General features: G+C 39.9%; 1 protein-coding gene across 14 annotated transcripts in view; it reads left to right on the forward strand.

Moving 5' to 3' along the window:
* The window catches only part of DAGLA (diacylglycerol lipase alpha), a 91,468-nt gene that overhangs the window by 48,262 nt on the left and 19,553 nt on the right, over positions 1-23,653 (forward strand). For 9 of the 14 annotated variants that reach the window (XM_083580577.1, XM_083580583.1, XM_083580588.1 and 6 more), the window contains 11 exons: positions 2,657-2,777; positions 8,645-8,783; positions 10,947-11,158; positions 15,118-15,219; positions 15,659-15,797; positions 18,648-18,735; positions 19,981-20,115; positions 20,764-20,841; positions 22,003-22,127; positions 22,998-23,154; positions 23,441-23,524. In XM_083580577.1, the coding sequence (XP_083436703.1) occupies positions 8,689-8,783; positions 10,947-11,158; positions 15,118-15,219; positions 15,659-15,797; positions 18,648-18,735; positions 19,981-20,115; positions 20,764-20,841; positions 22,003-22,127; positions 22,998-23,154; positions 23,441-23,524 (1,215 nt within the window). In that variant the 5' untranslated portion in view covers positions 2,657-2,777; positions 8,645-8,688. The remainder of the gene's footprint in view (positions 1-2,656; positions 2,778-8,644; positions 8,784-10,946; positions 11,159-15,117; positions 15,220-15,658; positions 15,798-18,647; positions 18,736-19,980; positions 20,116-20,763; positions 20,842-22,002; positions 22,128-22,997; positions 23,155-23,440; positions 23,525-23,653) is intronic. The other 5 variants (XM_083580578.1, XM_083580579.1, XM_083580580.1 and 2 more) reach the window with 2 other exon arrangements.

Raw genomic sequence — 23,653 nt, forward strand, 5'->3', positions numbered from 1 at the left:
TTGGGGCTCCGGAGTGAAGTGGGGTGAGCGGCGCGGTGCTGCAAACTGATTGCTACTTTCACGGAGGGAAGCCGCACAGCCATTGCCGGAGAGCGCTGACTTTTCCCTGTGGACAATTGGACTCTATAAACAAGTACCCGTGAGTAGAAACGGAAAATTGGATCAAGAAACACCCTAATTTGGCACCGAAGCGGGAAGGTTCAAAACAGGAAGTCCACCTTCCGCTTTTTGTAAATAGACTGAAGCAAAAACCTTGTAAACTAATAGCCTGGAAAGTCGTTCGTAAAGGTCGAAATTTCCTTCATTTATAACCACTAAAACCCCCTTGGAAGCAGGAGAAAGGGGGGGGGGATTTTGACTGTTCAAGCCTGCAGGAGAGGGAGTAAAGAGAGATAAGTTTCCACCGTCTCAAACCTGGGAACGGGGTGTCAGAGACAGAAATTGTCAGAGACGTTCATTGACTGTGAATGGAACATTTTGACAGATAGCTAAAAAAGAGAAACAAACTGATTCCAATGTTGCCTTTTGCATTCTAAAGAAACAAAATATTTGAAAAATGAAAGTAACTTTCCTTTGTTGGATATGCTTTAAAAAGATGGACACAAATAGAAATTGTCTCCTCTAGAGGGAGCTTGCTAAATTGTTGCTGCAGTCTACTTGGGGACTTTACAGCTGCGAGATTAAGATTGTGGGACCAGTCTTTTGACCTTGAATAAAAATGTGTTGGGAGGAAGTTTTGGTGCTTGCTCTTTGCAAGACAAATGCTTTGTTGGAGCAGTTGCATGAAAAGGTGGATTTGATGAATGAGAAGATGGATTTGATGACTGTTGTAGTCAGTAAATGCGGACAAACAGGGAATACTGACACAGAAATCATACAGGGACCAACTCAGGAAACTGGTTCGACTGGGCAAGTGCAAGGGCAGATGATAATGGAGGAGGTTGCAGTTGCACCTCAAGTAATACAAATGGAGAGATCCGAGGCCCTGCAGGAGCATAAGCCGCTGTTTTCGAAGATTGAATTTGGAGTGGGCCAGGGGGAGCCTGGAGCTGAGGAGGCTCTTAACTCCGGAGGGACTTTGAAATATGCTGTTAAATATTTTTTGGATTACACTGATGACTGCGGGGAGTGGGACTGTGGGGAAGGGGCTGGTCTGATGAGGGGAGATGGAGATAATTATGGGCTGGAATCCCCCAGAGACCTACTCCTCAATGAGAAAGGAAAGAAATTAAGAAAGAGACCAACAAAAGACAAGGAAAAGTGCAAGTATAAACAAGAAGAAGAAGATCTGCAGAAGGGGCATGGAAGAGATTTAAGAGCCTCGGACATAAGATTACCAGCTTGATGGACTAGATGGAATGGACAGTAAGGACTGACATAACCCGAGACCAGGAAGAAGGGACGTTGGATGAAAATTGGAAGGAAGTCTATAAAGAAAAATTTTTATTTTGGGAATTAGTGTAAAATTAATGAATATTAGGGAAAATATTGGAATGAAACTATCTGGCTTTAGTAGAAATGATATAAGGAGTTATGTATAAATAAGTATTAAGTTTTAAGTTCTAAGGTATTTTACGATAAGATAAGGTTAAATAAATTAAGGCAAATTGAATAACAGAATATGGTGAAAGATGGAAAGGATCTGCTGAGTTAATTAATAGGTTAGACTGTTAAGATAAAGTATTCAATAAAAATTGAGAAAGATGGAAAGAATTTGCTGAAACAACTAATTAAGCTAGAACACAAAAAGGGAGGTGTGAGGAGGTCAAGGAAACAAGCAAATGAAAGATAAAGATATGTAATATGGGATTTGTATTCTTTCTCTTTTTGTTGTTGTGTTGTTGTATTGGTTTTTATGCATTTCTTCTTTTTTTTCTTCTTTTTTTTGTATTCTTGAAACTCTTAATAAATATTATTAAAAAAAAAAACCAGATTGGGCTGCTGAGCTACTTTAGGTTAGGAAAGGAAAGTGGCAGCCCTAGTTGTACATTTCAATATTATGCTTAACATAGCATGTAGCGGGGCCCTCCACAGCTACAGCAGCATGTGAGAGAGGAGACCTTTCACTCTTTGATTAAGAAGATGGCCCCTCCTGTGTGCCTCTTGTTTACAGAATATTAAAGAAGCAGCCAAAGGTCCAAAGCCTTTTCAGCCTTTTCTCCTACAATTCTGTCTCTGATGTAATCTGTTGTAGGGAAAGAGGATTTCTGATATTTAGGAAGGATTTAGAGTGTTCCAAAGTCATTACAGTACATTCAGTTGCTCTGATTTGTCTAGTGAAAGAGGTGCTGCTTCTCTGCTGCTGCCCTTGCTATCTGAGAGCATCCTCTGTCCCTTGGTGTTTCTCTCATGAGTGACAGCATTGTGTGCTCTCATTCTCAGTCCTTCCTCCCATAATTCATAAGTCTCCTGAGAGCAGGAAATGAGGTCACTTCCTTCTAGAGTGAGATCAAAATGTAGAAAGAGGTGGGGGGATTCACACGTTTTGCTTGAAGCAGCTTCAGTTGAATAAATGAAGGTTGTGTCTTGGAGGGAGGGACCTGCTGTGATGGAGGTAGTGTTGATGCTGCTGCTGCTGCTTCTGGTGATGCGGATGACTGGCTTTGTTGGCAGACAGTCACCAAGCTGTTTTTCCCCTCCTGCTTGGGATTTTCAGTGGTGCCAGGGCGAGTATGCTGATTCCTCCTTCACTCATGAAGACTCCGTCCATGGACACGGACTATCCCAAGAAAGCTTCTTGGGACAGAAGAATGTGCTTCTACTGGACTACATGCTATGTAAGCATATTTTATTCACACACACTCCTGTTTCTATTTGAGCCTGGGAACCCAGCTTGTTTAACAGTGCACTTGAGACATTTTAAATGCATTTCTGTGCAAATAAATGCCTTCCCATGACTTCATAAATACACGCTCTAATCCAGGTGTAAAGTCCTTTTCAAACACTTGGTAATCCTTTACTGTTTTAAGTAGTCAGGACATGTACTCGTCATCACAGCAAATTAGTTAATTTATACAATTTGATTGCACTGTTCTACACAACAGGGGAAGATAAAGTGTGGTAACATATTATTTCCCATCCTTTTAATGCATGCATATGGAAGAATTGGGATTCTAATGTGAGTTAGTGATCATGAGTACAAGAGTTGTATTGATTCCAGGCTACTTAATTAATCTAGAGTAACATGATATGATACCTTCTATGTGCTGCCTTCTTTCTGCTTTCTTCCAGGACTCATAATTGCAGGTCCAGTGAATTTTGAGTGCATCTATCAATTCCTGATTTTTTAACTGCTCACATAAAAAACATGAATGATCTGCCTCTTAACTTTCAGGATAACATACTTTTTTCATTTAGCTCTTATGCTGCCTATGTACCATATGCTTTTTCATTCTCAGTTGCTACTGTTCTTACTCTTGACTTCCACACTACCTTCAATAGTTTGGAGAAAAACAGGTTCAGGTGGCTGTCATATAAATAGTAGGCTTGCTAAGGTAAAAAAAGGTAGCCTATTCAAAGTTACTTGGTTTTAAACATGAATCATTCTTTGTTCATATTTTCTGTGAGATTTCATTGCTGGAAAAGTTTCATGATTGCAAAATATAATACAGGAGGTAGAGTCCAGCTAATGGTTCTAGAGGGAGTAATATTTTACAAAGATATACAAGGAGTGTTGGAAGCGAACAATGATCCTCAGGAAAATGTGAGGGAAGGGAAGGCTAGTAATGCTTGCCAATTTTTTTGGTGGGAAGAATGAAAGATATCACCAGGGATTTTCACTAGAGCAACTTGGTACCAATTCTTCATAATGGTACCAGTTCTTCATAATGTCATAGGTACCAATTCTTCATAATGTCAGCAACTTGATGGGTTAGGTGAATGAATCTAAAATTAAGAAATCAGCCCCTGCTACTCAGTGAATGCAGATCTGCCCTTTACAATTAAATTCATAAAAATGGGAGGACATACATATTTTCTCAGAGGGGACAGAAGAGGGGCAAGACAAAGAAGATAGCTTCCTTCCTTTTCCCTTCTCTCTAGAATTCTTCTCTGTCATCTATACTTCCTTGCCCAATCCAATGAAGGAGAGCCACTCTCAGATACTTGGATGTGTATCTAATTGTACATCCTTATGGAGAATATATATTCCAACAGTGCAGTACAGATAGACTGCATCCACACTCAGATGTACATTTGCATGTTCATCTCATTTATCCTCCTGTTTTAAGCTGAAAGAAGATTCTTCCTTTCATTTCAAAGGATACTGTTTGGTGGCAGGGGTAGCTGTGCTTGGATGTTCAGCTCAAGGTACAATATTTTCTCTGGGAGGGCCCTCAGATTTAAGAAACAAAATGACAATTAATTAACCTGGAGGATGTCAGGCATACTTTCCAACAACATTTTTGAGAATTCTCTGAAACCACCACCAAAGTTCCTATGGTTTGAATCTTGGAAGTTCTGCTTAGATCATTTGAATGTGAACCTTGTGTAAAACAACAACATCATATGATAATTGTAGATAGACGTAGAAAGTATATACTGGTATATATTGGTGCTTACTACAAGAGTGCTATGAGAAGCAAATCCTGACTGTGATGCATGTAGTAGAAATGAGATTATTTAGGTGTTGCCCATTTTGTTAATTGCTTAAGAGAACAATTAAATAAGATCAAGTCTGAGGTGCAGTGACAGCACCAATGAGTGCTCTCTCTCTCTCGCAATACTCCTGGGACAGCAACAGAATCAAGATGCCGGAGGATAAGGAAATAGAGTAGCTCAAAATTATCAAAAATGTTGGGCCTGAGTGAGACTTATTATACCTCATGTTCAGGTCCTTCTTAAACTATATTATTAGTGCTTGGTGAAGTCATCAGGATAGATTATAAATTGAGATGTAGCCAGGCAGGACTGAGGAGAATTAAGATGCTGTGGACATCAGGAAGATATCCCCCCTCCTTGTATCTACTCTTGCCAAATTGTTCTGCGAAGAACAGAGGAAGTACTACTGGTGTGAATCAGGAAGCTAAGCTATTTATTCCTGAATAGAAATAGAGCCACTTTCAGCTGTCAAATCTGTTGCAAATTTTTCAGCTGAGAAAGGCTCTCTGATTTATGTGGAAGGCTTGAGTTCCTACTGCTAGATTTAGTAGGCAGACCCTTCAAGGTACCTCAACTATGCTTCAAGCAGCAGCAAAACTTCTCCTAGGCCTGATAGTCTCTTGGAACCTGTTCAGACATTGAAGAGGACATTGTGGACAAGTGATGTTCATTTTCAGAAAGAAACTCAATACCAGTACAACCAACCTGGATGTTTAGACAGGGTAGTGACTCCACCCATGAAGCAGTACAAAAATACCGGTTTTTCAAGGACACATTCTGTGGGGAAAGGCCATATAGACAAGTGCTGTATGCTTTGACTTATGGAGTTGAGAATTACGGTATATTGTAGGGATTAATTTGAAATTCATCACCAGAGTTTGTGAGTAGGAAAGACTATATGCATAGGCCCCGACTGCAATGTTCCCATTAACAAGCTTCTGAGAAAAGGAAGCACTAGAGAAGCATCTGGCCATTAAATATCCAGAAATATTCAGGGGGACTTGCCAAAGGGTGATCTGGGCTGGCTTCAGCACGTGCCTTCGGCATGTATGCCTGTGGCAGCTGTGCCTGGAAGCAAGCAAGGGCTGACTGAAAACCACAGCTGCCACTTGCTGCAAGGGCATGAGAATAGGCTCTTTAGACATTGAATTTGAATGGAGCTGCTATGCAAGCTGGGTTTGGGCGACTCACAGAGCAATCTGTTGTATCAGTTCTAGTGTTTCACAAAGGGGTATAGGGAGATCTCTTCATAAGCTGTGGGGAGCGGGGGGGTGAAGTATAAAAAAAATTCTGTTTATGTGATATTCAGGCTAGAGGAAGTTTTTGAACAGTTGCTTGGGTGAGCAGAGTGCTGGGTGAAGAGAATTATTGTACAGCTGCTGTCCACAGAAAAATGAATCACTCCTTATGGCCAAATGAGTTAGCATAATTACTGTTTCTGGATGGATAAATTATGGACCTTACAGTCTGATATTCAGATTTAGACTCTTGAATTTTGTCTAGTATCCCAGTGTGACACTGGTATCTGAGATGACTGATGCCAGTGGCAAAATGAATTATATAACTCAGAAGCTCTTTGAATATCCAGCCCAAGGTGCTTGCAGCCAAAATATTACTTGTAGGATTCCCTCCAGCTGTGAATGCATTCCCATTTCTATTCTAGGAGAAGTCTGTTATTACGGCCACAAAAGTATGACATGAATCTGTGAAGATCTCCTCCCCTGCTATTCATTAGTGGGATCTTCTGCTGAATCGAAAGTCTTCTATAAACAGAAGGAGCTCTTCCACTTGTAGAAGGCTTAGTATCCAAGCCAATGGATTCAAAAGTCTCAGTGTCTAATTGCAGTCATAAAAATAGCTGATAGCAAGATTTTAGATTATGTGCACCATGCTTTGGTTCATAATGCTAAAACTGATACACTTTATAACTGATGTGGCTAACCTTCCTGTTGCAAATCCCATAACCTGACTAACACCTTGCAGACATATGGGTAGGAATTTCTGCTTTAATAACATCATGGGCATACTGTATATGCTGGTATTGGAGAACCAATATCAAAAGCCTTCCTGTTGTCCTGTGGGTTTTTTGGTTGTGATTCAACATCCATTTCCATGCACAATCCTGTGAAGATATGACAGAGATGTCTGTGCACCTTGTTTATCACACCTTGAAAAGGTTAACATTTGACAAGTACCATACATATTTACTCTGAAGTGAGTCCTACCTCATTCAGCGGAGCTGACTTTCATGCAGGGATACATACATTTGTATGCTTAGACTTCACTGTCAAAACTGGAAAAACTTGAATGTTTGTCATGTATGACAAACTTCAGTTTCCTGATTGAGTGGATCTCTTTCTTCAGAAGAATCATTCTGTAGAAAAATTGCCACCCACCCATTCAGGAAGCTCCACTTCATGGGTTTTGACAGGCTGTGTTACAGGCTGGAATTTGGGTCACAAGCACCATGTTGTAGCAGCTGACTCTCCAGAGGACTTACTGGACCAAAATGAACAAATTAATAGGTGCCAATGTGGATATGAATTCCAGAATTTTTTAAAAGTAGGTTAGCAGACTGGTCCGAGCATTCTTGCCAGGGAAACAGTTTGGGAATGCCAACCTAGCATCCATACTTCTTTGCAAGTGCAAATGCAATTTAGAGTCTGAATACCTTATGGTAGTTCATAGGACTGGCTTTATATTATGTCCCCAAACCCCAAATTTCAGTGCTTTTATCCTACATGTAATATGGAAAAAAGTTGCTAAGCTACCTGTTAGAGCTTCCACAGACATCTAGAAAAGATCAGTAACCAATACAGAGCTCTGTAATAAGATTCCCAGTAATCTTGTGAATTGGAATCCAGTGAGCATGGGCTTTACTCCACTTTCAGCTAATGCTCACCTCCCTTCATCTATAGCTGTGTTTCTTTTGATCCTCCTAATGCCTCTTTTAAACATTCAGGTGTTGCATCATCTGTAGCTCTGAATAGCAGTATCAAGAAAGTTTAGGAATCTGCATGCCCTTAGGGATAAATTCCAGAAGAATAGCCTTTTATCAGAATAATGACAGCAAGCCCATGAGCATCTTTAAAAGTAACACATTTATTGTGACATGACCGCCTCATCTTCATCATGTGCAAGGAAGTGGCACAATATTATTTTTCCTGGGCATGATCAAACAATCAAAGCATGAATAAGGAAATCATCCTGACAATTACTGCAGAATCTACCTAATCTCCATCTTTAAAAGAGCAAGTGTTTAGCTTTTAGTAGTTATATGAACATTTATAATGGGGTTGGGAAGGGGAGACTCTCTGGCTTCTGAAGATTGCTTTCTGAGGCCCCATTTTCTAGTCCTGGAGTGATGAAAGTAACAAGACTAGGTTGCAAGTGATTTTTACCTAACCCATTTCATTTATTGTACAACATGATGAATGTTTAGCCTCCCTCTCCTTTACTAAAGGCAGCATGAATGCACATGTGACTACGTGGCTAGGCACCCCTCCTTTCATATAATAATGTAATTTTTAAATGAATGAACAACCCTGCACAAAATCCTCCTGTGGGTGGCATACATGTGGGTCACACCACGGCCTCTCCAGTGGGTACTGAGGACAGCCATACCAGATATACCTATGTCAGCAGCACTGGGTCATGCACCTAGAGGCTGCTTTCAGCTTTTGGAGGCCCCAGTTTGAATCTAAAAATAAAAATCTGGACAGCCACATTAATCAGAGGCCATGGCAGTTCACAAAAATGAATGGCTTGCCTTATGGCCATGGATTGAGAAGGAGACTTGGATAGCCAATATGGTGTAGGAGATAGAATGTCCAGCTGGAAAGGGGAGCCCTGGGTTGAAATTAAACTTTAAAACTGGATCACTACCTAACCTATCACTCAGAGTGGCAGGGTACAAATGTGAGAATTGTGTGGGGAAATTGTCTGAGATATCATTACAACTATTCTGTTCTTGGAACAAGTGAACAGCCATCTTTTTGTGATGGCTGGAAAAACCTTGCTTAATTGCTATTTGTTCTTGTTTCAGAAGGTGAGCATTGTGCCTGGTGATCCTCCCCTGACCCATTAGCCATGCCAGGGATTGTGGTATTCCGTCGTCGCTGGTCTGTAGGCAGTGATGACCTTGTTTTGCCAGCCATCTTTCTCTTTCTCCTTCATACCACTTGGTAAGTGAAAACATACACCTGAGCAGAAAGCTTCCATGACTCTACTAATGAGCAGAGTTTTTTGTTCTGTTTTGCTACTCATTTTTTCCAGTTATTGGTAGCATCCTGCTCCCCTATAATAAGTGGCATTCACAACGCTGCATTTTTAAAAAATCATTTCATAAAATGTATATGCTGCTTCTTTGTAGAAAAATCCTCAAAGCGGTTTTCAAAAAAGATGAAGCAATAAAATCATCACTAATCATTTATAACCATTGTTTAAAGCATAAAGTTGTAACCACAACAAAACAATTTAAAACTCATACAAACTTTCTAAACGTCTGATGTTAAAGCTCAGAATGTTGTCAGTAGGCACTGAAAAGAATACAGTAAAGGTATCAATTGGTGGGATTTCCCAAGTGTTGACTCATAACATCAGTCTTTTTTAGACTAATGCCATAATTCACATCATTAGAAAGGTAAGTTAATGCAGAATTTAATGTAACACACTGTGTTGAATTATCTTGATAAAACCATGGTAAAGTGTATTTCATACCTTCTCACCATTTCTGTTAATACTTAGTATGGAAAACTTTTGCCACAATTAAAGCCCTACAATGGCATCCCATGGAATAATAATAATAATAATAATAATAATAATAATAATAATAATTATTATTATTATTATTATTATTATTATTATTATTATTATTATTTATTTTATTAGAGTTTATCTACTGCCCTATACCCAGAGTTCTCAGGGCAGTTCACAGAATAAAATCAAGATATAAAACCACAAAATACATAATAAAAATAAAAACAACAACCCAATAGCCCTCCCCCCAAAACCCATTTTAAAAGCACATAGGATGTAAATCAGATCAACCAAAGGCCTAGTTAAAAAGGAACGTTTTTGTCTGGCGCCTAAAGGTGTATAATGAAGGTGCTAGGCAAACTTCCCTGGGGAGAGCATTCCACAGACGGGGCCACTGCAGAGAAGTCCCATTCTCATTTGGTACCCTCTGGACCTCTCAAGGAGGAGGCACATGAAGAAGGGCCTCAGAAGATGATCTCAGGGTCCAAGTAGGTTCACACGGAAAGAGGCAGTCCTTGAGGTATTGCAGTCCTGGAATGAACCAAGGATGTTAGTTTGTCAGGTGTTATAATGTAAAACCAATACTGTATGATTGCTTCTTATCAGTTGTTCCTTGGTTGCTTCTGACTAACAAGTTTCTTTATGGATAACTCAGCAGTGGTGTACTGGGGAATCTACCACACATCTTCCCAGAGGGCAAGCAAAGTGATGAAAGTTGTGACAGCTTATTGTTTTACCCTTTGTCATGTGGGCACATTCATGTATCATGTATAATAAAATCATTCTGTAGGCAAGAATAGTAATATCATATTGACATAATCTCGATGTAGAGTTTACAGCACCGTGTGCCTGCCACATTTTCTTCTGCCCTCTAGTGACTACTGAAAGCATGTCCACGCCTTTACTATTCTCATTTTAAGACCTCCTGATGACAGTGGAGAAGTAGACAGATCTGTCAAAAGGATTTTTCTCTCTCTCAGTTATAGAGGGACACAGAATATGTTCTGGGATGCCATCCAGAAATCTGCATGTGGGCGAAAAAAAATCCCCACTAGCTAAGCAGCAGCATTTTACTATCAAAGCAATCCCTAAACATATACCACAAATAAATGGATGACATTAGTGGAACATTTGAAATTAGCTAAATGTGATATTTGCCTGTAATCACAGAAACCCAGACCCAGGTGTATACTGAATATAATACCACTGATAGCATTCCTTTAGTGGCTGACTCTGGAAACTCTTGTCAAATTTATTTCATTAAAAGTAACAAGATAATTACGTTGTGAATAAAATGTTAAAAGGGCTCTGATGCCTTTGGAGAGGATAGCTGTTTTATTATGGGATGAGCTTTGATAGGCAAAAGCTCATTTTATTAGATGTATGCAGTTGTGAATATGTTCAAAGCTAACTACTTATTTGTTTAGCGCATAAAATAAACTAACCACTTCATGGAAACATTAAAAAGAGACATTTTCACAGACCTGCAATCATAATATTGCTGTTGACATTCTTTGAATACTATTTTTTCATGTATATGGTACCTTGAGGTTTATCAAGGGAATATTGTATGTGCTTATGTGTGGCAGGTTCATAATCCTTTCTGTGGTGCTCTTTGGACTGGCATACAACCCCAATGAGACCTGCTCTCTCAACCTGGTGGACCACGGCAGAGGCTACCTGGGTATTCTGCTTAGCTGCATGATCGCAGAAGTCGCAATCATCTGGCTCAGCATGCGTGGCAGCATCTTGTACACAGAACCTCGGGATTCAATGCAATATGTCCTGTACGTCAGACTGGGTAAGAGACAGTGACCAAGGGACTTTATAAATTTTTGAACTTGATGCAACCATCTGTTACACACTCAAGGGATTCCCCCGTCAGCACACGGATAAGCAGACACAAAACACATTCTTTTTCTTTTTCTTTTTTTTAATAAATATTTATTCAATTTTCCAATTTTATACAAACACAAAAAGAAAAAGAAAAAAGAAAAAGAAAAATATTAAAAACAAATCAATTTCAATATCAATTTTTCAATAACATGTTTCTTTGACTTCCTTATACCTCCCCTTCTTGTTTTCTAGTTCAAATTGTTAATCCAGCAAATCCTAATCTCTTAACATTCCTTTTAACTAACACCTTTTTTCCAATCAACTTTTTAAATTTTATAACTTAAACAATATTAATCCCAGTTCTTTTTATCATAACAGCTAGAGACCACATAAGTTCAATCCAGCATCTTTCAAAGTTCATTAATTTTGCAATATTTCTGTAAATAGTCCTTAAATTTCTTCCAATCTTCTTCTGCCGACTCTTCTCCCTGGTTGCGGAAAAACACATTCTTTTTCAGCCCTTTAAATACTCTGCTCATTTAGAATACACATACTGCAGAGGAGAATCTCTTTTCCAGAATTTCTGTCTTCATCCAAAGTCATTTTCATTGGTAGCACCAAGGATGTTTTTTAGTCTAGAAGCATCCTCTGAATGTTAAGCAAGGGAAAGCCATTTATAAAACTAGTTTTTGTTTCACTTCTACTACAGATGTGGGAAATGCAGAGATTGAATTTTTGCCAGATGTCCCCACGACGCTGCATAAATTTACCCTATGTAAACTTTCAATTAGTTTAATTTTTTGGATCCCTGTCACCTCACTTTGTTAAATGACATAAGACATCATTTCATTTGTCTGCTTTTTAGCATTTTACATTTGTAATAACTACATTTACCATGCCATCCTGCAGAAATGCAGACACTGCATGTAACGATTGCCTTTCTCCATCTGCCTTGATACTTCTTTCGTAGAAATCTAATTCATGCTCAGCATGCACACAACCAAACCTAAACCCACCTGCCATGCTTGAGCACATAAGTTTATTTCTCCCCTTGCTTGTACACATGCCCTAAAAAGTTTCCATTGATAACCCTCCTCTCTCACAAAATATTCTTTGTAGGTACTGGCTACTTAAAGGAATCTCTTCCACTGATGACGTGTGCATGAAATTTGCTTTGTCTTTTGAAGGACGCATAACCTTTCCCTACAGTCTCCCTCAAGACATCCTGATTCTCAAAGATGCTACCAGAAAAAAAGAAACAGGCATTGCTCACTCACAACATTTTTAACTGGCCTTCCATTCATATCATATAGAAATCACTAGGCTTCCTCTGCTCTAGATGGGTGTTCATTTTTGTTGTCTGAGACACATATTTTTATTAAAATTGTATAAGAAAACATTGCACACAGGAAGGGCATCAACCCAATTCTAAACACTGTGACATTGCTGCCTATTCTTGTTTAATTACTTCTTCACTGGATGTAATTTTTTTGTAGGCATGGTTACTCCTTTTCTGAGCCTTGCTTAAATAAGTTTGTGAATCCAAATTAAAACTGAGCTGAAGTGGAGGGAGAGGGGAGGAAAGCAAATAAAATCCAAGACTCCCTCTAGGAAAGTGTGCAAGAAGCTCTCTTTGTATAACAATGCTTTCAGCTTCTCATCTTAAAAGTGCTTGTATCCCATGCTACCTTGCAAGCAGCTCTTGCAGTTTCTGAAGAACTTTCCTTAGTTGGTGGGTGGCAGCACTATTAAGAAATTAAATTATTCCCTCCCTATTCAGGGGAAAAAAAACCTGTGCATAGAAAGGTTTTCATATTTTTCTCCTTTCCATGCCTTGAATTCATCCATTCAGTGAACATTAGTGGGTAGCCTTGCAGGGGCTGGAACCTCTTTTTGTTTTGTTTTTTAATTTTACTTACAATATTTAATCAGTGAATATACAAAGTTATCATTCTTTAGGGAAGCAAACGAGGAAAAGCCCTTTAAAATCTGAAAAGTTCAGTTGGTACAGGGATAGAGCGCTATCTCTCATCACTGATGGTGTCGAAACTACTGGCCCTTGATTCAAGCTAAGTGCACCCTGATCCCACAGAGCAGTCCAAATGGCAAAAGATGGAAGAGCAGGGTGGGAAGCTGCATTTTTCCAGCAGCAAAATATTGAGGATTCTAGGTAAATATGATAACCTCAAAAAAGAGAGGCACTAGTTTGAAGAAGAAAACATGGGGCTTTTCTCCACAGCATGAGTTGCAGCTTCACATTTGTTACAAGAAAAAGGTTCTCACATTACTTTGGTAGAGATTATTCCATGGAGCATTTGGGAGTGGCTTCTCACTGTCGTGCCATCGAATCTAACTTAACAGTGGCAAATTTATAAATAAATAAAAAATTGGGGAATTTTTAAAAAAGTAAGACACCCCCCTCCCCTTCTTGAATTGAGGTGCGTTGCTGAGATGGACCCTAGCACATTTTCTTCTTGAACTACTTTTTAAATGGCTACATGAGTATCCAAAAAGACATCTTTTTTTTTTAATCACTTAAAAAAATCTTCCTGGACTGAAGAGAGGTAATGTGTCGTGATCAATTTTTGTTACACGTCTGCAACAGTTACACCAAAATATATACACATCTATTGCAGCTGTGCCACTCACACTTTAGCTGTTTAGCTTGAAGTGTTGTGAAAACTTAGAAAACAGGCTTTTTACCTGAGAATGGAGTGTGACATTCAAAAAAGAACATTTCAGCATTTTATTCAATCTTTTATTGATAAAAGGAATTATGTGGGGGATTGAAATTACTTGCTACAGGTAGCACCTCCAGTCACTGAAAAGTTTTGTTAGACTGTGTAAAATGTCACCTTTTGATATCTGAGAACTAAGCAATGCAGTATGATAGAAATTATGTCCTATAAATTAGATATGTAGCTTAATGGGCTTTTTCTTTTACTTTCTCGCAATAGTAACATGTTGTTGTTATCTGCCGTTCTCTGCTTTGAGTCAAAGTAGGGATTGGTGAGCTCTCTCCAGTTTGCCTCAGAGTTCTTTCCCTAAAATGAAAAACAAACACCTGGGATAATTTTCTGAGCCAGTCTGAGGTTGGGAAAATCATAGAACCATAGAATTGTATGATCTCAAGCTTGAAGAAATTCATCAGCATCTCTGGGTCCAAGATTCTGCTGTCTAGTCAATTAGTATACAATCTATATTTCTGCATTTTGCCTCCCCCTCTTTCACCCCCCCCAATTTATTTATTTTTTTGCCAGAATCAAATGAAACTCATATGTACCTTCCTGAGATTGCTAAAGCCAGTGAGGAATTGAACTATATCATAGGTGAATTTCAGGAGAGAAATGGGGTTGGAGAATATTTACTTATTTACAACATTTATAATCCACCTTCACTAAGTGGTCCCAGGTTGGGGTATACATATAAAAATATTATGACATCAGATCTAAAATACATAGCATCATAAAACCTTTAAAACAATTCTTTCAGCTGTTCTGTCATTTTAGTGGTTGGAGTGGAACAGAGGAAGATTTTATGTATGAAACTCTATTTCCTGTTGCTGTACTACCTATCTAGAAATATGTCCATATTCTTAGGAAAGTATTTGTTATGATTCTCAATGGGGATGAGGGAAAGATTTGTTTTTGTTTCTTGCTGCGAGATTTTTGGGTGCTTTCCTTGAGCATTAATATAAAATGCTCCTAAATGTAATTCTTTTTATGAGTTTCCCTTGAAAAATGGGGGTGGGTATGTTTAATTGAGCTTAGACAAAAATCTGGTTTTGCTGGAAGTGAAATAACAAATTGGAATGTATACATGAGAACTGTTAACAAGAAATACTGTGGTGGTCTCTGACATCTTTGAAACAAGGTATTCATTAGAATAATGCTGCTATTGTGCACTATGTTCTTATTGTTTCAGCCATCCTGGTGATTGAGTTTATCTATGCTATTGTGGGCATTGTTTGGTTAACCCAGTACTACAGCTCCTGCAATGATGTTACTGCCAAGAGTGTCACTTTGGGTGTGTATTTGAAGGTTTCTGCATGAATTCACTTTCTGCCTATATAAATGTACCCACCCTGAATGTTTCGCAGATAGACTTAACCATTGCACAAACTTCAATTAGTATGTATGGATGGAAGGACAGTAGCTGTTGTTTTGCTGCCTGACTAGGTATTGTATGGATTTTTGCAATTGCTCTGGAAACCAGTGCAAGTCCTTACAAAAGAATCCAACAGTACATCTCTAACTACTGTTTTATCCATAATTCCTTTCACTCAATAATATCTGGTTTTGAGATCCCTGGTGTTACTGTGGATGCATGCCTTCACTTTGGTCAGTGAAATTCAGCTTGAGTGTGTTGCTTCAGGAAAAAACCCCATAAACGCAAAGCTAACTCGCCAAGAGAGTCATAGATGACACTTTGGAATTGAGCATTTGAATCTTCTTTGTTTTACCAGGAATGGTCGTCTGCAACTGGGTCGTCATTCTGAGTGTTTGCATCACTGTCCTGTGCGTCTTTGATCCAACAGGAAGAACTTTTGTCAAACTGCGAGCCACAAAGAGGAGGCAGCGTAACTTGAGGACGTACAACTTGAGGTAAGTCACAAAACAGCATTTCAACAAGATACAGTCTGGATTATGTATCTAATGTATCAAACTCAGAAGCTATTTTTCTTGATTTGTTTCATGATTGAAAAAACTGTGTTGTGACCTGATTAACTGATTTATATGGACTTTTTCTCTTTTCACCTAAGTATCCCTCTTCCTCTGTTGCCACTCAAGGCAGTTTAAAAAGGAGCTCACAATGCAACATATGGACAGGGCTTGCTGTTTGTCAGTAGTTGGGGGGGGGGGAGACACCCAGCTGAAGACCATTGCTTCCAACCACCACCACCACCACTGTACAGTGGTACCTTGGGTTACATACGCTTCAGGTTACATACGCTTCAGGTTACAGACTCTGCTAACCCAGAAATAGTACCTCGGGTTAAGAACTTTGCTTCAGGATAAGAACAGAAGTCGTGCAGCAGCGGCGCAGCGGCAGCAGGAGGCCCCATTAGCTAAAGTGGTGCTTCAGGTTAAGAACAGTTTCAGGTTAAGAACGGACCTCCGGAACGAATTAAGTACTTAACCTGAGGTACCACTGTATATACTAATAGCGATCCTAGTTCTCTGAGTGCTGGTCCTGATGTACACACAGGAGATACTGGGATCCATGGGGGCACCCTCAGGTTTGCTCACAGCATAATAATAATAATAATAATAATAATAATAATAATAATAATAATTTTAAAAAAACATGCAGGGGGGAAACCCTAGGAGGCAACCTCCATTCACAGTCGCCCAGTAAGGACTGTGCATTATGTGTAGGCATGGGATACTGAATGTTGTGGGGGTCAGAGTGGGGATAGAATTAGGTGGCTAGGATCCACACAGCAACATTTTGTTGCAGGGTTGACTTGTGTGTATATATAGAAAACTCAGTTTTCTGACTGCCCAGTCCTTAGGTAGCCAAAACAGCACCATCCACAACAAGAGCGTGGAATATGAGATTCACAGAATTACAAAAATTCTGTAGAGGGAAGATAATCAGCAGGGGCAAAAAAAACCCCTGCAAAACTATGTAGTGCAGACTGAGCGTGCTTGGTGGGTATTGGATACTGATTGACTGCTGGGTGAAACAAAAGAAAACTGGCAGGAGCAGGGATGGAATTAAATATCCTGAACAGGAGCACTCTCCACTGCTGAATTTTGTTACGGGTCCAACTTATGCTCCTCTCAGTCAAGGCTTGCAATTAAAAGTCAGCTGTCTCATTTTTGGTTGTTGGTGAGATGAGACTGGAGGACATTCCTTAAAAGGGATGACTCCTCCTACTGGACATGGCAGGCAGAGTCCCTAGCCTAGAGCCTTTTTGGCTCCCCTCCAGGGGGAGGAGTTCTCCTGCCTACCAGACTAATCCTGCTTGCAGCCAGTGGTAGTCAAGGTTGTTTTGTGTTCTTCAGAACCTTTACATTTTAGAGCCTTTCCTCTGTTATTGCAGGGTGGCCATACACCCGGAATTTCCCAGACATATCTGGAATACTGTAGTTGGTAGCAGTGTCTGGGCTGAAATCAGCAAAAATGTCCGGGAAAATTCAGACATATGGCAACCCACGTCGGCAGTGTCATTTTCACTGCTTTTCCATAAAAATAGTTCAAAAACGTCCATTTTTATGTGATTTTGCAAAAACGGCTCAACAACTTTTCTGTCTGGATTTTCACTGTTTGAAATATGGCAACCCTAGTTATTGTGTCTGTCTTTTTGGTTTCTGTTCCTTTGTTCCTCTCCTGTTGGTGTGTGGAAGAAGGTGTGTTTTGTTTTTGTTGTCTTTTCTCTCCCTAGTTGCTTCCTGCCTCTCTTGTTTTCCACTGGCTTGTGTGTGTTTTCTTGATTCTTCCGCCCAGTTCCTTTTTGTCTCTGGGTGTTTTGGGAGTGGGGGTATAAGCCGCACCAGTTTAGGTGCTAGAATGCCTAGCCGGGGTGCACCCTATGTTCTCAGGCCATCAGTGGGACAAGAAAAGCATGGAGCAGCAGTTCTCACTGGTGGTTCATCTGCACCCGATCCCACATATCCTCATGTCATTTGCAGTTGCAGGGAAGGAGTGTTTGTTGGACCCTTCCTGGGGAGGAGCTCACTGGGGAGAAGGAGCTCCAGTACCTGCCACCTCCTCAGTGGGTGCTGAGAAGGCTTTCCCATCAGCTTCTTACAAGGCGGTTACTGTTCCTTTTGCATACATTTTTGACTCAGCTTAGAAAGCTGAGTGGGCCCATCCAAATATGGCTAAACTGGTGTCTCGGGTTGCTAAGAAACATATTTTTGATGAGAAGATTATGCAACAGCTTCATTTTCTTGCTGTTGATCCACCCATGGCAGCTTTATATTCCTTGGCTGTGATTCCTTCTAAAAAGGAAGTGGGACCCAAAGATTCCTGTGACAGATGGGTAGAGGGGGCTCTGTGTAGAAAATTTGAAGCTGGCTTTGTGACCTTTAGGGCTTCAGTTACAGTGTTTGCATTTGCCAGGCAGTTTCTGTGTGGGTGGATGAGTTTGGGGCACGGGAGGATGGGCCCAAGCCCATCAAGGATGTTCTGAAAAAGATGTCTCGTGCTTCCGCTTTAGCTGCAGATGCTCCCATAAGATCCATAAGATCCATAGCTTCCTCTACTGTTTTATGCTGTTTCTTGCTGTGTAGGGCTTCGTCAGTGTGAGGTAGATTCACATTCTCAAGTGAAGCTGGTCAGCTTTCTATTCTCAGGGTCTGAGCTGTTTGGTGAGCTGCTTCCAGAACCTCTCACTCCCTTCTGCAAAGAAGGAGGAACACAAAGGACAGCAATTCCATTTTTTTCTTTCCTCCCCACCCCCTGCCATAATCCATTTGTAAACTCTTCCTTTCTGCATGTTGAAGGCACCGTTTGGAGGAAGGGCAGGCTAGCAGCTGGACCCGACGGCTCAAAGTTTTCCTCTGCTGCACACGAACAAAAGATTCCCAGTCAGTAAGTAGCACCTATCTTTTCATCACAGAGCAAATATCTGCTTTCTCAGACCATTACACTGAGAGATATCAATGGTAAATCTGCTTCATGTAATATTTCATAGAACTCTTATCTGGAGTTTAGTCAGCCAGTCCCCATGTGATTTGATGTGTACATAAATCTCCTGATTGCATGCTTAAGAGACCTGGAAACAGTTCTGAATGTTCAGTTGTATTATCACTGAATATGCTGTGAACATGGTGGAAGGAGCCATGGCACTTTGGACTCCTATTGGGATCTTCCACACATGGGTGCTGCACCTCTGGCACAAGTCACTCATGCCCTGTATAAGGAAATAATTACAAAGAACTGGTGCAGATATAAAGTTCCCAATCATTTAATCATGGGTGAGGAGCTCAGAGTGAGACATTTGCAGTAGAGAAGAGGAAGAATCAACCCTTTCCCATCTGCATCGCTTTGTATTTATTGCCATCAGATTTTAACTAAGCTATTTATGCAATTGCAAGAAAGAATAACTCTGTCCAGAACTTATTAAACCACTCAAACTGGCAAAGGACATAGAATGATGGACTCATTTTAAATGGACAGCACTTTCTTTTTAACGACCTGAAAAAGTTTTGCGCTGTCAGATTATCAAGTATTACTTAGATTATTCTCAGTTATGAAGAGATGAGAAGATTTTTTTCAAAGGGCATATGAAGATTGTATGTAACACAATGGTAGATGCAAATCAGATTAACATAATAACCCCATGTCAAGGAAGCCATGTCCTTATTTATTTACAACATTTGTAGGTTGCAATAACATAAAGATCTCTGAATTACTCAAATAAAATGACGTCTCATCTAGTGGTCTGTTTCACTTGTGCAAAAAATGTTTTTAAAAGGGCAGTCACCCAGTGTGTAAGAAGCAGATGCTGATGGTGATCAGGACTTTTGTAGCATAGCTATGCCACTTGTCAGGTGCTGCAGAGCAATGGTGGTCAGTCACTGAAGGGTAAAACTTTTTATTATATTTAGAGGTATATATTTTTCTTACTAGACGAAGCAAATGAGCTCAAATAATTGTATGTAAGCCACTCTGGGAGACTTTTTGGCTATAAACCAGTTCTAACCTAGGTAACAAAGTGGATGTTTTGGAACAGCAGCTGAGAATTACGTTTTCAGTCCCAGTGATTGATACTAGCTCTTTGTATTTTGCTTGTTACAAGTTCATTTATCATCTTCCCCTTTTGGGATTTTTCAGGATGCCTACTCTGAAATTGCATATCTCTTCGCTGAGTTTTTCCGAGATCTTGACATAGTCCCATCTGATATCATAGCAGGCCTGGTACTTCTGCGCCAACGACAGAGGGCGAAACGCAGTGCAGTACTGGATGAAGTGAGTATGCAGACTGCTTTCTGTGCTTTTTCACTGCTGAAATACATATGTTACTGATATGTTTATCTGGCTTTTAATCACCTATTGTCATGTGTTTCAGAAGTGGGGAATCACTAAATCTTTGCCTAGCTATCCCTAAGATATAAGAGTCCGTCACCTTTCAGTGACCAATAATGAAAAAATTGTAACATGCATTTTTCAGTGTTTCGTTGATAAACTTCACAAAAAGCTTGGTACTGGAATGTGGGAAATCATGATTTTTAGGGATCAAAAACTTCAAGTTGTTACAAAACTAGCAGCCCCAGGATATAGTCTGAAAGCAACTGAGGCACCACCATGCTTCAGCTAAGCAGGTCTGGTCTGTGTCTGAATAGATTACCCCCTTGAATTCCATGATGGAAGAAAGGAGGGACAAAACTGAAATAACAATAATAAACAATTATAAAATAGTGGTTAGTTTTTCATGTTTCTAGGCTTTAGAGTGGAGGTGTTAGGAAGACAAACAGAATTATTGTGAAACTTTGGCAGAATATAAGTGAGCATCTTGTTTCTGCGTAACAGTGATCCAAGCCAAATGGGGTTTCCATCTCCTAGAGTGCAAATGGAATGTTTCAGGGTCATGATCTCAGTCTCTTATGTGATTTACAGGCAAACAACGATATTCTAGCTTTCTTGTCGGGGATGCCAGTAACCAGGAACACTAAATATCTGGACCTGAAAAACTCAGTAAGTCATCAAACTCTAATGCTACTTTGACACAATTGCAGAGTGCACACTAGCTTATCAGGCCCAATAAATCAGTCATCTTGTATTTCCTTTAATGCAAACTTTTATTCTAATCAGAACAGTAAAAAATGAAGAGGCCTAGTGCTTTTTTCTGGGGGGACACAGGGGTATGCATACCCCTAAACATTTTGTGAATCTTTGTACTTTTGTCCATTTACTGTATTTATTTTTCCCAATTTGAACTATAAAATGGTGATTTTCTTCAGTCAAAATGAGAGTACCCCTAAACATTTTTTTTAGAAAAAAAGCACTGGAGAGGCCTATTAGTATGTTGCAGCAAAAAGAACAGAGCCTTGTTTAATGCTGGAAGTGGCAGCATGAATTGCTCGGCATTTAATTTTCCCAACCCAATTTTATGTAATGAAAGCAGTATGATGCTCTGGATGTTACCTGCAGGCCAAACTATTCATAACCTCTCAAGCCACATGTGCCTTCTTCCCTTTATCAGTGTAGGGATAAAGTCCTTGTCCTGTTAAATAATGTACCTTAAAAAAGAAGTACGAAAAAGGAAGTACAAATGCACTTTCACTTTGTGAAACCTCTTAGGCAGTCAAGAAGCCCAAACCCTTTTTGTCTTCATGCTGTGGGAATAAGAGCCTCAGATGCATAGACTTCTGTTCCTCTTTACAGCTGAACTTGGTGCAACCTTGGGTTAGCTTAAATGTTGTTTGTAGTTTAAATGAACCAGCATTCCCCTGATTTGGATGTAATGTAGGACTTTGTGTAGTTTAAAAGCAGAAGTGAGTGTTTCCAGTCTCCTTTCAGCTGTCCCCGAGATTGGGGGCAGGAGAGTGCAAGCCCAAGCCAGTGTGGCCAATGGTTGATGGTGATGAGAGTTGTGGTCTACTAACTTCTGGAAAACACCACGTTGGCTACCCCTGCTCTAAACTATGAGTTAGTGTTGCGTCTGAAAATGGCCTTTGGCTGTAGGTAGTTACTTTCAACTAGAGAAGCCTGGAAGGAAGGGAGGGCAGGGTTTGAAGGTCCAACAAATAAAAAAAAAAAAGTATTTTGTGGGGTAGGGAACTGATATTGAAAGAGTGAGAGGGAGACATCTCCAATGATGCCATCAGGACACTAAATATCTCTTGTTTCCTCCAGCAAGAGATGCTGCGATACAAAGAGGTTTGTTACTATATGCTCTTTGCTTTGGCTGCCTATGGCTGGCCCATGTATTTGATGAGGAAGCCTACCTGTGGACTTTGTCGCCTGGCCAGATCTTGCTCGTAAGTGTTCATCCAGGCTGTCTCTGTATACATTTCCTCCTCACTTTCTACTCATGTATTTATTCTTCCTTGTCTTCTTTAGTAAATCCTTAATTTCCCTTTCCTCATTCTCTCTTCCATTTTTGTAGTCTCGTTTTTGGCCTACACAAGCCTTTGCTTTTTAAAAATGGCTTGTACGTATCTCACTTTGAGGAGGTTACAAAGTAACTTTATCCTGTCCACATTTACTTGCTATGATGCTTTAGTTGAGATTCCTGCATTGCAGGGGGTTAGACCAGATGGCCCTTGGGATCCCTTCCAACTCTACAGTTCTGTGATCCTATGAAATGTCATTTCTGTCCATGTAGCATCTCATTGTTCCTTAATAGGCCTTTGAGTATTCATATGCATGTTTACTTAGGAGGATGTCCACTGATTTCAGTGGAATTTACGTCTTCGTAAGCATGCACAGGTTGTAGTCCTAAGTGCCTAAATCAGGGTTTGGAAGGTTTATTATATTTGAGGGCACATATTCATAATGTCAACTCTGCAGATAGTTAAGGTTTATCTCAGATATACTGAACTTGCATTATTAAATAGTTAATAGTGTCCTGGTGCCTCTGTAAAGTCTGATTTCTTTTTTCTTTTCTCCTTTCTGACCTGTTGTCTTTCTCTTTAATTTTTACCCATTTCTTCCTTTATCCTATAAATTCACAGAGCTATCTTTTAGGTTGCTGGTATATTATCTTTTCCAGAATGAAAACAGAGCTGGCATTTTGTGTAGGTAAAAATGTCTTCAGTAAGCTAGGCTCTTCTATTGCTTCTCTTTCATCCTTCATCTCTTTTTCCATTCCTTTCCAAATGTTATTTACCTGTACTTTTTATTTAAAGATGCTGTTGTCTCTGCCCCTCTCGGCCACGTTATGCACCTGGTGTCACAATTGAGGAAGATAATTGCTGCGGCTGCAATGCTATCGCCATCCGTCGCCACTTTCTTGATGAAAACATGAGCTCTGTGGACATTGTGTACACTTCCTGTCATGATGCGGTAAGGACCATCTAAGAGCTTCCTTGCTCTGAAGGACATTTCTGGGGCATTTCAGAGCCATGTCTTAAGCCAACAGGTCTAGCAGCTAATTTATAGCCTGAAGTTACTATCAGTGATATACAGATAACGCCTTATGTATGCTCAAGCAGATTGAGCTCAAGGGTGCTGCTGTCCTTTGAAGGCTTATCTGCTAGCTGTTTTATTTGTTTGTTGGGAGGATGAAAATCACTTCATTTCAGTAAGGCTATATTTAGGCAAGACTGATGTGATGCTGCATTTCCTTTAGGTCTATGAAACTCCCTTCTACGTTGCTGTTGATCATGAGAAGAAGAAAGTGGTCATCAGTATCCGAGGAACTTTATCCCCAAAGGTAATGTTGAGTCCTGCCCTGTTCAGTCTCACAATAGATGCCATTTCATGCTAGGCTCCTAGGAATCCTCTGCTCCCACATTTCACATTGCACTGTTCTTGCAGAAACGTATCATTAGCATTTTATGAT

This window comes from Podarcis filfolensis (assembly GCF_964270895.1).
Source record: "Podarcis filfolensis genome assembly, chromosome: 1".
Classification (NCBI taxonomy): Eukaryota; Metazoa; Chordata; class Lepidosauria; order Squamata; family Lacertidae; genus Podarcis; species Podarcis filfolensis.